The sequence below is a fragment of the Ceratotherium simum genome, chromosome 1, assembly GCF_057802395.1.
Source record: "Ceratotherium simum simum isolate JZ-2026a chromosome 1, ASM5780239v1, whole genome shotgun sequence".
Classification (NCBI taxonomy): Eukaryota; Metazoa; Chordata; class Mammalia; order Perissodactyla; family Rhinocerotidae; genus Ceratotherium; species Ceratotherium simum.
Window position 1 is genome coordinate 90,812,023 of NC_141900.1, and position 13,387 is coordinate 90,825,409.

General features: G+C 51.5%; 2 protein-coding genes across 8 annotated transcripts; one reads left to right on the forward strand and one right to left on the reverse strand.

The window, feature by feature from the left end:
* Nucleotides 1–3,065: 3,065 nt before the first annotated feature.
* On the reverse strand, nucleotides 3,066–9,484 carry CYREN (cell cycle regulator of NHEJ). Of its 7 annotated transcripts, none has more exons than XM_087431069.1 (4): nucleotides 9,394–9,484; nucleotides 7,592–7,868; nucleotides 6,510–6,585; nucleotides 3,066–5,566 (listed from the first exon to the last, which is right to left on the reverse strand). In XM_087431069.1, the coding sequence occupies exons 2-4, from the start codon at nucleotides 7,828–7,830 to the stop codon at nucleotides 5,318–5,320; spliced, it is 564 nt and encodes a 187-aa protein (XP_087287195.1). In that variant the 5' UTR covers nucleotides 7,831–7,868; nucleotides 9,394–9,484; the 3' UTR covers nucleotides 3,066–5,317. The 7 variants fall into 7 exon arrangements, with proteins under 7 accessions (XP_087287195.1, XP_087287202.1, XP_087287193.1 ...); XM_087431076.1 differs by having other exon boundaries at nucleotides 5,372–5,654; XM_087431067.1 differs by lacking the exon at nucleotides 3,066–5,566 and having other exon boundaries at nucleotides 5,754–6,585; nucleotides 7,592–7,843.
* On the forward strand, nucleotides 3,103–4,623 carry TMEM140 (transmembrane protein 140). The gene is given in 2 exon segments (XM_004430736.3): nucleotides 3,103–3,642; nucleotides 3,644–4,623. Coding segments are annotated over 2 exon segments (567 nt in total). The 3' UTR covers nucleotides 3,671–4,623.
* Nucleotides 9,485–13,387: the final 3,903 nt, after the last annotated feature.

Here is a 13,387-nt window from a genome sequence, read left to right on the forward strand (position 1 = left end):
GCATGAGGTGGCTGATGCAATCTCTTCCGTGACTCTTCTAATCGAGCTCTGTTTTCAAGTCAAAAATGCTTAATAATAAGTTTTTTGAAGCCAAGTGTAACAAGCTTGAAACAGGAGAAATAAGAGGGAGCATTTATATAAAGTCACCTCCAACTCCCAACCTATTGGATCCTGGACAATGGAGGCAAGTCAAAACTTATTTCCTACCACACAATGGTATAAGTTGGGGTTCCAGTCCTGGGAATCCATTCTACCCCTGAAATACCTAAATCCATTAAAACTGCAGATATAGATTTTTACAAACATTTGGTAAATATGCAAAACCATACAAAATATGTTCCTGTTGGGAATCTTTCCCATATTGCAGGCTGGACTGGTTAAAACTTCTCATTATACAAGTCTAATAACGTATGGACTAAAGACACCATTTTTTTTTTTTTTTTTTTGGTGAGGAAGGTTAGCCCTGAACTAACATCCGATGCCACTCCTCCTCTTTTTTTTTGCTGAAGGAGGATTGGTCCTGGGCTAACATCTGTGCCCATCTTCCTCTACTTTATATGGGATGCCACCATAGCAGGGCTTGACAAGTGGTGCGTCGGTGCTCACCCAGGATCCGAACCTGTGAACCCCAGGCCACCAAAGCAGAGCGCGTGCACTTAACTGCTACACCACCGAGCCAGCCCCAAAAGACACCTTTTTTATACCTGATTAGTCTTTCTTTAGCAGCATCATTGCTCCAAGAATCTCCCAACTACATTCAAACGGGGGCCTTCAGCCTCTCGGGTTTTAACTAATTCAGGGCTTCAAAGACTCTGAGCGATAAGTGCTTTGGAGGGGCAGCTCCCAGGGCCTCCACTGAGATGGACCCTCACTCTTCCATTTCAGCGCTTCCCCGCCAAGCTCCCCTGAAGGAGAAGCCGTGGGCAGGGGACTATGGTTAGGTGGTGGCAGCACGGATTCAGGCCCTCACTGTGTGCATGGGTTTACGTTTCTGTTCTAACCGGCACCTGCTTCACCCCAGGCAACATGCCCAGGTCTCTGCCAAAGGAGTCGCTGATAAATCTTTATTCTCATTATTCATGCTCACTTGGGTCCTTTGGGAGATCGAGGGCAGAGCCCTCATGAACAGCATTAATGTCCTTATAAAAGAGGCCCCAGAGAGCTCCTTGGTCCCTTCCACCATGTGAGGACACAGCAAAAAGACAGCCATCTATGAACCAGGAAGTAGGCTCTCACAGACACCAAATCAGCCAGCGCCTTGATCTTGGACTTTCCAGTCTTCAGAACTGTGAGAAATTTCTGTCGTTTATAACCCGCCCACTCTATGCTAATTTGTTATGGCAGCCTGAATGGACTAAGACACCTCCCTCTCCCTCACCTGTCCCACATTCTGTTTCCTCATACTAGGTTCTTTTTTTCCATTTGGTCCCTTTCTGTTCTTGCAGAACAAATGTGGGGTGTGGTCAGAGAGATCCTCCAGTAAGCTTTGGAAAAGAGGAGGGGGCTGTTCCTCTCAAGGGGTTCCTTCAGGAGTTGATTTCCAGGGCTGTGTACATCTCCACAGGGCCTCTCCCCAGGGCCACCAATGGCCACCACTCACTTCTCTGCTGGACACCCCCTTGCACTCCTGGCTGGGTGGACGGACAGGATGCCACTCTGTATGTATTTTGGCCCCAGCACTTTGTGTCTCACAAGGCTTGCAGCACTGAGCTCCTAGGCACTTCATGATGTCTTATTCCACATTGGAAAATTTATAAATATAAAGGTATAGCATGCAGACTACTGTTTTGGAGGCCAGAGAAGTCCTTCTGATTAAAAATGTAGTAAAAGGATTTTTCAAAAATGATGAGGAAGGCATTTACAATATATACTATATACTACTAGAGGGACTATAATTAGCAAGTTTTCTGTAGATCAATTTGGCAATATGCAGTAAAATCATTAAAAAACATTTCTACCCTTGACCCAATGATTGCACTTTTAGATATTTAGCCTAAGGAAAAATTGGCTTCCAAACAAGAATCATACAAGCATCTTCCTTGATTATCACTTATAATATGAAAAATGGAAGCAATCTGTCTAATGGTGTAATGGATAAATCTATGACATGAACTATTATGCAATCATTAACCATATTTTTTAAGAATATGTAACAGCTTTGAAAAATGTATACAATATTCAGTGAGAAAATCATTATGGTCAATGGTATGATTATTTAAAAATACATCAGCACATAGGAAAAAATAAATATTAGTAGAAAATTAACAGTGGTTCTATGTATGTAGTAGGATAAAAGGTTACTTTTATATATTTTTTCTTTTTAAAAATATTTTCCAAGATTTCTATAATTACCATATATTACTGTTGTTGTCAGGAAAGAATTGTAGATGTTTAAAAAGGAATGAGTATTACTATGTGATTTCACCAGCAGGCAGCGTCTTGTCTTAACCAGTAATGAGCTCCCAGAGCAGGGCAGGTAAACCCACAGAGTGGTCTAGCAGTGGTCCTCAACCCTGGCTCACATTAGAATGAGCTGCAGAGCTTCTAGAACACACCTCAGAAGTTCTGATTTGACTGGTTTGTGGCCCAGCCATGGTAAATGTTACAGCTCCCCAGGTGGTGCTACTGACAGAAGTTGGGTCCCCAGGCCTTCAGCACATTTCTCCTCCTTCAGGTCCCCAGTAACAGCGAGCCTTCTCCTTCACCCCAGATAAAGCCACCCCTCAGTAAGGAGGTGAGAAACTCTCTCACAAATGGTTCCAATAGCTTGTGGTGTTTAAGCTGCAGCAAAGCCTTTGGCCAAAGGGCATTCAGTCAGGGAGCTAAGGCATAGAACTGCCTGGGACAGGCTTTCCTCCTGACCTCAGCCCAGAGAGGTGGCTGATGACTTATCAGGTGGGTCCTGCCTGTAGGTTACCTCAGATTTCTTGTCTTTTATAATGGGAATGGGGGGGGGGGGTTGCCACAGGTTTTTAGGGAATTCCAGAAGGGAGAACATGAGCTTGTGAAGAAACTGGGAGGGAGAGGAGGAGAGCTGGACACTTACTGGTATGACTTCCCCTCAGGTACCTGGGAGGGCAGCCCAGCAAAGGGCAGGAGAAAATGACTGTCCCAAGGCTGAGGCGAGGCAACCAGCTGCTGTTCCTGGGCATCATGATCCTCATGATCATGGTCATCTCCCTGCTGTTCTACGCTCTCCTCTGGAAGGCCGGCAACCTCACTGACTTGCCCAACCTGAGAATCGGCTTGTACAACTTCTGCCTGTGGAACGAGGGCAGTGGCTCCCTACAGTGCTACCAGTTCCCTGAGCTGGAGGACCTGGGGGTGCCTCGGGTTGGCCTGGCCCTGGCCAGGCTTGGCGTGTACGGGGCCCTGGTCCTCACCCTTTTTGTCCCCCTGCCTCTCCTCCTGGGCTGGTGCAACAGTAACGAGGGAGAGTGGCAGCTGGCGGTGGGCTTCCTGGCAATGTCCTCCGTATTGCTGGCCAGCGGCCTGGGCATCTTCCTCACCTGCACATGGAAGTGGGTCAGGCTCTCCCTCCTAGAGCCTGGGTTTCTAGCTCTGGGCTTTGCCCAGGCTTTACTCATCATCCTGCTTATGGCCACAGTTGTGTTCCCTCAGAGGGCAGAGAAGGATGAGAGCAAACCTGAGAGCCGCTAGTCCTGTCTAAACGCTTACATGATTGCAAGGGTTCAGTTTGAACTATGCTCAGAGAAGGTGCCAGAGAATTCATGAGCTGGTATGTCTTCTCAGCCATCCTGTTTCATAGCTACTGCTGATCTCAAGCTCTAGCAGACGGGACCCACCGCAGAGAAGGTGGACCTAGTCAAGGAGGCCGAGAGGCAGCAAGGGCGGCTGGGGCACCTGCGGCTTCTTAGCGTAGGGCTGTCTGTCCTCTGGGACTTGCAAGGTTCCCCAGGACTCTCTAAAACCACATAGCTCATTGTCATGAGAATTCCTGCTTTAATTAACTGATCCAAGAAAGCCATTCTTAGTTTATCCTCAGGATGGAGGGGAGATAAGGATTCCTGTCATGGGGCCAGATTTCCAGGGTGAGCTGCCAAATGCCAAACTGAAATCCCATGAAGGTTTATGGCCACATGGGGGACACTGCAAGAGAGAGCACCTCAGTGTCTTCGGGGCCCTGGCTAGCAAGCTCCTGTCTCCATTTGTGGTGGGTGGGATGTGAAGACTCCTCTCCTGTGCTGCCACTCCCAAAGGCCCAGGAATGATTTCTGAGAGATTCACTGAAGACAGAATACAAGGGCACAAAGAGAAGCCTTGTGGCTTCAAAGGTTCCCCTGAAAAGGCTTCTGGACTTAAGCCAGACAGAGGAGAGGAGTCAGCTGGCAAATCACTCCTCACATGAGACTGGGAGTTCAGGAGCAGAAGACGCCAAATCCTTGGGCAGGGAGGAAGGTGACCAGACGAATGGTTCCACGGACAGACTTGCTGCATCCTCCACTTCTCACCCCAGAATTAGAAAGAATATCAGTACACCAACTGACACACTGGGGAATGTTGTATATTTTTCAGCACCTGTTTACTGGAAAACCTGTACAGCATATGATCGCCTCATTCTATGCCTGTCAAAAGCCACACTGAATAGAGGCAGAAATATGACTCTGGTGTGATCTCTTGTCCTTAGTGTTCTCCTTTGGGGTCCTGCCCCACTCTCCCTTTACGATGGCCTAGGGACCTAGGCGAAGGCTGCCAAGTAGAAGGGAGGTGGCAGCTCAAGCAGGAGGCCTGTCTGATTGGTAACGAGGCTGGTAAGAAGGCTGCCCATCTGCGTGCTGAGCTGCAAGCTCCCAGACCGAGCAGAGCACTGAGGGCAGCTGGGCTGGACAACTGAGGGCTCACAGGCTGACTGGTTGCCTCATGATGGAAGCTATTTTTACAATAGACTTCCTCCTTAGGGAGAGATCGTGTTGACTAAATTATAGGAATTCCAGTGTGCCTAGCAGCCATGCTTTTTTTTCTTTAAAATTATTAAGTTGACTCTTTTGTTCCACTAAGTCTGACCACCATGACCTCATTTTCCCTGGTAACTGAATAAAATAGAAAATTGGGATTGCAGACCCCTGAGCTGGGAGAGGCCACAGTGCAGAGGAATTCCAACAGGAGCTCATTTTGATGCCTCACTTCCCAAGGCCCAGAGTGTCCTGGGGCTTCTGCTCCAAGGTGAATCTGCCCAGCCCAGGGATTGTGGAGCTAGGAGGAGAAGGCCCACGGCGTCCCACGGCAGCCCCCAGGCAGGGAGGGATCCCAGCATCGTGCAGCTACTCTAGACAGAAAGTCCTGGGAAGTTTGTCCCTTAACTAAAAAATATCTCCCTGACGTATTTCAACACATCCTCGTCTTCCTCAGGGCTTCTGCTGCAGCCAGAGTCAGAACCAGCAGGCCCCTGAGAAGGGCTGTGGCCTGGGGGAAGGGCATCTTTCCCATTGTCCTCGTCCTCACTGCTCCCAGGAGAACTGGGTGACGCTGAGCAGATTGGGGAGAGCTCTGCCTTATCAGCGCCTGCCAGAGCCGGTTGCTCTGAGCGCTCTTCCTGTTTTCGGCCCTGCGGAGTAGAAGACATGGCAGGGAAAACACACCGGTTTTATTTTCCTAACGCGCTGGTCAGTGATGCAGAACATATCCAGAAGCAACTGTAAAGCCAGTGGGTGACCAGGTCAGGCACTGCTCCCACATCAGCGCCCACCCCACCCTCCCTTCACCCCATCTTCCCCTTCCCACCACCCCTTCCCAGCTCTGGAAGAAATCAAGACCAACTTGGGAGAGAGGTGGGCAGGGGCCCGAGGAATAGCCGAGTAGGAAAGAAAAACAAACAGAAAAAACTTATCTGGAAAGGCAGGCTGACAGAACGGAAGGAGCACAGGATACAAAACTTGAGTGTGGCCTAAGCTCTGTCACTTATTGGTTATGCAACAAGGGAATGTCCCTGAGCCTCAATTTCTTCATCTGTCAAATGGGGATAATCTCTGAAATAACTACATCACCAGGTTACTGCAAGGATTAAATGAGACAGTACAATACACAAGAGTACCTGGTCCACGATAAAGTATAGACAACTCTAAGGTGGTACAATAATTATTCTCTTCAGGAAGCCAGGAGACTTGAGTGGCGTTCTGCCAGAAGTGCAGTGCTAAGATGTCATCTCTCCCGACTGAGACCCTTTCAAAGCAGTTAAAGGTTTCCTGTCCCCTCCACATACACACTAGCACAGAGTCACCCCAAATGCAGAGGCTGCTCTCCCTCTCACAGCCATATCCTCCCCGGGGATCCGGGCCCAAATGCTTGGGTGGGTGCACACCTCTCAGGGGCAGAGGCCAAGGGGAGCATGACCTGAGAGAAGCGCTAGACAGGGGCAGGCGGAAGTGGGCCGACAGGTGAGAGCGCTCCCTGAGGCCACCTGAGATTGACATTAACCAAGGGCCTAGTCTACTTTCTGCCTGTAAAGAGTTTCTGGTTATAAGAGTAAGAAAAGACACAGCTGACTTTACCTCAATCAGGATGCCCAGGGCAACATCTACCATTTCAGCTTCGTTCATGCAGTACACAGTCTTCAGCACAGGAAGTCTGAAACAAGGGCATGAGGCTACAGTTGGGGACAGATGGGTCTCGGGTCTCACAAGGAAGAAGAAAATGAGAACAAGAAGAGAGTCGCAACCCTGGGACTTCCCACCAGGGAAGAGAGCAACAGCTTCCTCAAGGCACGAACACAATTTCCTCATCCTTGTAACCAGTGACTGGCACAGGGGGTTCATGGAGGCAATGGCAGGGAGCTTACCACCCTCTGCCAGCAACCCCAGGGATCTGGAAATAGTGCATGACGGCCAGCTCCTGAGCGTCAAACTGACCCACACACAATGGATGTGAGCAGACCAGACCATCAGGCGGAGACTTGACCGACACCTACCTGAACGCATGAACACAGTAAAGAAGAGCTGCAGCAAGCAGAACGGGAGGTTGGTCCCTTAAGAAAACTTAGAACACGAAGAGCCAGAGGGCAGCACTGAGTGCCTGGTGACTCGTCTAGGAGAGTGCAGGGACATCCCCTCCTTGGCAGTCTGAAGACCCCCAAAATTACCATCATTCCACTATCCGGCCCCACAGCTTCTGATTTCATGCTGGCCCAGCGACTTGCTGCTCATCTGCCTGTCCCTGGAGACCTGCCACAGTAAGACAGGACCACCTGGTCCACCTGTCTTACCCCATTGATGGTCACAATTTTTGTTGCAAATGAACAGACTGGCATTTTGGACAACTGGTGTCTGAGAGCTTGGCTAATGTGTGTAACCCCAAGAGGGAGAGCCACTATCTGGGAGGTGACACATGAGGGCCTCACGGTGGAGACTCACCAACAGGGGCAGAAGCAGGCACCTGTCTGTGAGGGGATAGCTCACTCTGCCCCCCGCAGCCTGTGCTCCTCATAAGAGCTGAAGAGATGTCTGCGAGACTGAAACGCCCGCCCACCTCACTGCTCTGCCAACACTGGATGGCCTGGCCCCAGCAACTGTGATGCCCCCCCAACCCCGCCCTGCTCCTGACTCCCCAGGAGGACCCTGACCAGAAGTTGTCCCACCTGGCTGCAGCTGCCACCGGCACTGCTGCCATTCTCCTCCTCTTGGGGGTCTTCATTGGTGCCATTCTCTTCTCAGCCATCTGGGCTGTCATCCATGTGGGAAGGACCCTCTTTTTATTCCCAGGTTCTAAGGCTTCCATCTCTCCAGTGTCTCTTGAAGTGGAGTCAGGGTCCAAGCTTCCTGACTTGCTTTTCTTATTCAAGACAGCAAATCCCACTCTCATCACACCAGGGATCATAGGTCTGTTGGTCCTGAATAGGAGTCAAGCTTTAATTCCTACAAAGAACAAAGTCTAGTGAATTCTAATAAGCTAGAATACTTCCAGTCATCAGCGGAAATTACTGGTCAGGGCAGGCCAGAGGCAAGCCGGACAGTGAGCAGGGCCCACGAGACTCAAACGGGCCATTCACAGGGCATCAAGCGAGAGGTGTGGAAGTGGGCAGGCTGACGGGCTCGGGAAGAAGCAGCCCTCCGACCTGCTGCAGGGCCCAGGGTCCCACACATGCCACCAGGCCCAACCAGAAATGCCTCCAGGAGCCTCTGCACTGAGCCACTGGAAGCAGGAGGAGAGGGATGAGCGCCCTCTCAGGAGAAAGGAAGAAAGGAGGCGGCCCCCTCTTTTCCTCGCCACCCCAGATCTCAATGTCCCCAGGGTATCCAACCTATCCTACCCTAAAAATCTCATCACTCAATGATCTGTCTCCCTCAGCTCCAGACTTCTCATTTCCTCTACCGTGGTGTGGTTACAAGAGACTCAGGCCATTCTAATTCACAAGGTTCCATTGGCTAAGACCCCCTCTCTTAATCCAAAGATACTTCTGACTGCCTGCCTCCCGCATGTGGCAGCCAGAAGGGCCTTTCATCTAACGTGGCCTCTCTTCTCCCCACCCCCACCTGATTCCACCTCAGCACCTCCATCCTAAAGCTCAGCCGCTCCCTGTGACTGGAAGGGTGCAGTTCTACCTGCCACTTAGCAGTCAACCCTGAAAGCAGCTCGCCGTTCTCACCTAGGGAGGACCTCACTGAAGCAAGGTTTGCCTGGGAAAATATCAGCCAAGAATAAGAGAGTCCTCCGTGAGTTGTAACTTGACCATTTATTGCATACCTAGAATGGCTGTTTACAACTTAAGAAAATTAGCAGGACATGATCCTAACCGGTCTAGCCACAGAGGACAGACCTTTGTCCATGCACCTCATTTGTGTCAAAACTCAGGCAGTGATGATAGTCATTCCCATGTCTAACAGATCACTGGAACGGCCGGGCACGGCGCTGCAGGCGACGATCCAGACATTTGACCCTGAGGCAGATATTATTAAGCCCATTTTACCGTCGAGGAACCGAGACTTAGCAATTTGCACAAGGTCACAAAAAAGTCTGAAAGAGCCAGCCAGGATGCGCAACCAGGTCCTCCAGCTCCCAGACCCTGTGCCTAACGGCCCGCCGCGGCGCCCGGGCGCCGAGGCGCACAGGCCGGGCTGGCAGAAAGCCCGCGCTGCAGGGGGCGCCCGACCCCGCGGGCACGCCGTGTCCCGGGCTCCCGCCTCAGGGCCCACCCCGGCGGCGACGGGACCGGTGCCAACCTGCGGGGCAGAGGCCTGGAGACACGGGCACATGCCCGCGGGGCCTCGCTGACTCCCGGCCCGCAGAAGGAGGCCGCCCGCCCGCCCGCCCGCCCGCGGCCCAGCGCTCCCGGCCGAGCCCAGTCCCGCACGGCGCGCTGCTCCGGCCCGGGCTCCCGCCTCCCGGGCCCGCGCACCCGCCTCCCGGGCCCGCGCACCCTTCCTGGCTTCCGGGGCGGACCTGCACAACGGACTCGGGGCGGTTGTGGGGGCCCGCGCCCCGCCCGGACGTCAGAGCGCGGCGACACCGGCCCGAATCCCGCGCAGCTCCGCCCGCCGGGCGCCAGCGCGGTCTCGCACTTCCGGCTCCCGGCCGGCTGCTCGCGCGGGGGCCCGCGTGCGCCCCCTGCAGGCAGCTCCGATGTCCGCGCCCACGGCCTGCGGACCGGGACTTGCCCCTGGATGCCAGAAACGTCGACCCGGGGGTCCCCGCTGTCCCGGGTCCTCAGTCTCTGCTTGCCCAAACTCTACTCTCCTCTAAACTCGGCCCTGACTTTTGAGCTTCTCTGCTCCTCTCTGTATTGTCCAATTTTAGCAAGAATCCCGCTAAGTCATTTTAGTCAGGACCCCCAACCCTCCAATTCTGATCACCCTCGAATCTGATCCTCTTCCTCATCCCCCACCATCCCAGGTGACGTGTAATCGCCTAGACTGCCTTCAGCAAGAATCTGTGAGGTCGGTTTAGCCAGCATCCCCCCTCACCCCTGATGTTTCCTTAGTAGTTTTCCATCCACTGACCCCCACCCTGCTCCCTGGCTATAAATTCCCACTCTTTCTTGTTGTACTGGGTGTTGAGCCTGATCTCTCTCCTCCACTGCAAAACCCCATTGTAGTGGCCGCCCTTGAATAAAGTCTGCCTTAACGCCTTTAACAAGTGTCATGAATAATTTTCTATTTAACAGAATATTTTTTCTTTAACAGTCCCCAGAAGTGGCTCCATATGAGGCTTGCTAGTTGGACTTTGTGTTGATTCCCAGGGCCCCAAAATCAGAAATTAGGGTGAGGAGAGGGGGCCCTGCACTTTTGAAAGCTCAGGATTCCCACAGGAACCAAGTTCATTCATGGACCCAGGGCGGGAGGGGGAGAGGGGTGCAAAGTGAGCCCCTTGGGGTTCAGGAAGAGAAATTAACGCCTCTGCCTACATTTATTATCTTATGATAAAGGAAGTAGGTGTTTCTAATATTCAATATTCAGATTCACAGCCAACATGTCCCCTCTGCGAACAGGATGGCTTCGCAGAGCTGCCCTGGGGTCCCTGCCAGTTTGCTTTCAGCCTGGTGCTGAGCACTGCAGTTCACACGTGGTGTTAGAATCTAGTTTTAATTAAAATCACACTCACAGCTTAAAGCAGTGTACAAGAGGCTGGCAAAGAAACCCCCCCGTCGGAGACACGACTCAAAACGCAAGCAGAAGCAGTCACAGGTGGACCTTCTCCTACTGCATTTTGAGGCAAAAGGATGATGTCTGCCCCTAAAATGTGAAATTATCCTGACAGCCATTTGGAATGTGATTTACACAAATCAGCTAATAGAATAATTTCTCTCCATATATTAGAGGTGCAGGATAGGGGAGCTCCATCCAAAGTTTTGGAGACTCCTGAGTCCAGAAGCTCTCCCTTCTGACTGTGCCTTTGGTTTCCCCAAAGCACTTCCACCTCTTTTTTTTTTTTTTTAAAGATTTTATTTATTTATTTTCCCCCCAAAGCCCTGGTAGATAGTTGTATGTCATAGTTGCACATCCTTCTAGTTGCTGTATGTGGGACGCGGCCTCAGCATGGCCAGAGAAGTGGTGCGTCGGTGCGTGCCCGGGGTCGGAACCCCGGGCCGCCAGCAGCGGAGCGTGCACACTTAACCTCTAAGCCACCGGGCCGGCCCTCCACCTCTATTCTTGAAAACTGATCCTCAATCCTCAGGAAGTAGGCTGGGCTGGGAAATTTTAAGTCAATCAAAGCTTAAGGAGATAAGTCAGTGGTTTCAAGTCACACCAACCTGCCGTGCACTGGGGTCATTTAGCTGCGGGTTGGACCTGGGCTCTGCCTTCAGCCTCTTCAGGAGGGCAACCCAGCAGGCAGGACCTGCTTCTCCTCTGGTTCCATGAAGGTATTAAACCCCTGACCTCTAGGGTCCGCCACTCCCACAAGCTGTGAGCCAGAGCAAACCCCAGTCTTACTGGTGGAGAAGCATCATTTTGTTTTGTGACTAACGGAACAGAAAATACTTGCTATGAGCAGAACCACTTCCTCCATATTTGTCTCCTTAAAACCTCTTCCCACAGCCAGCTGAAAAATGAAGTCTGAGGAGCAGGAAACCTGTGTGTCTGCATAAAAATATTCCTGTTTGAAGGGAGAGAAGCCCAAGCAAGAATAGGAAACCCGAGCTGTGGGATTTGGATGGGTCAGAGTTACCCCCTGAAGCAGTTTGAATGCCACGCTCAGGGGGCCTGAGCAGAGGTGGACAAGTGCAGACAGGTCCCAGGACAGTGAGGGAAAAGTACTGCTAGGCTCTGGCACAGCCCAGGCCAGAGCCACGGTCCACACCTGCACCAGGTGTGCAGGTCAGGGGCTTGAGGCTGGACTGGCTTGGTGGTTTTCTTCTACACTGCCTTCACTCAAGATAATGGAGGTTCTTGCTGGGGTTCTTGGATAGATGCTGAGCAGGTATTGGATGGAGAGGTAAATTCTGCTTTTGACATGTTTTATCAGAGGATGAGAGCTCATCCTGGAAGGGGTAGGGGGTGGGAGAGGGAGGACCACCAGGGTAAATGAATCCTAACAAGCACTCAAGATGGAGTGAAGGCCGGGGAGAGACAGGCCAGGAGGGGACAGGTTTGGCCACAGCATGGTAATACTGTATTTGCTGATTTCCAAAGGTCAGAGGTTAATGGTGTTTTGGTTTTATGTTTTTAGGCAATGTTGAGGTTTTGTTCTGTGTTTTTAGGCAATGTTGGGGAACCCCCTACAATCCCTCTTGGTGGAGCCTTGATCACATCCAGCTGTGAGCCAAGCTCAAAACAACAGGGAGGTGGGTGTCGAGCTCACAGCAAAACATTAGGAAGACACAGCTTTCCAAGTGTTCTTTGTTGTTCTGCAATCCTTAAAGACATTTCAGCAAGCTGTGGAGACCGTACTGAGAAGAGAGAATGGGTAATAAGGCAGAAACTGAGAAAAAACTTTGAAGAAAAGTTAAACAATGAATTCTCTCACCCAAATGAAACACATGACTACTTCTAATTGCCCTAGAGAATCACTGGGGGAGATAAATAAGGTTGCTGTTTCAATGAGGAAGATAGGAAAAATTATACATGGAAAAGTCTTGGTCATCTTCATTTGAAGGGAGGATTACCAGGGTAGAAATGAGTAAAAATGTACAGTAACTACTTATTACTAAGTCTCTGGTGTTTTCTCATAATTAAGCCAACTCCCAGCAGAATGGAGCTGAGGCTTTAGTACCAATTTCTTCATGATTTTTCAAAAGTACATACCTGGGAGTACCCCCACTTCAGACCTGCCCCCCTAGATTTGGGCTGGAGCCCAAACACATTCTGCAAGGACTGTTCCGAGCAACAAGGCCGCCCTGCCAACTGTCAGATCCTGAGGCCCAGGCCTCGCCCACCTCAGATGGAAACGCAAGCGGGAGGAGGCGAGTAGCTCTCATTCCTCCTCCCCTTTTGGGAGCATCTGTCTCTTCAAGGTCCCACCCCAGCCAAGGAGCAGAGGGCAGGCCACGGACAGGGACGTGCACACAGCAGAAAGAGGTTCTGCTCAGCCACAGCAGTGATGGCCCGAAGCCCAAGTTCCAGCCCCAGCAACTTGGCCGACTTGCTCCAGTCCTCTGGCCATTCACCAGCAGAGGGTGCTGGCCATGGCTCCCTTCAACATCGAGGACGTGAAGTTGAAAGGAGAGGAGCCACCTATGACAGACGTCCTGGGAAAGTGCAGCCACCAGACGGAGAGGGGCAACCAGGAGCAGAAGCCTCAGACCCTGCCCTCATCTGGAGAAGCTCCACAACTCAGGGAAGAAAAGGAACACTATGGCCTCCTTGACTTGAGCCCAAAGCATAGGAACAGCACAAACCTTAGTTAGCCACTCGAAGGGAAGAGAGAGGATGTCGTACTTCTACAGCAAAGCAACAAGCAAACCTCCGATACGGGTCAGTTCCACGGCCAGGAGATTAGA

Excerpts from the sequence above, each read along its gene's own strand:
- CYREN (XM_087431067.1), bottom strand. The coding sequence starts at position 7,830 with ATGATCCCTGGTGTGATGAGAGTGGGATTTGCTGTCTTGAATAAGAAA. Across the intron at positions 6,586-7,591 it reads CCGGTGGCAGCTGCAGCCAG|ACTTCCTGTGCTGAAGACTG; the intron begins GTGGGACAACTT and ends CCCTTGTTTCAG.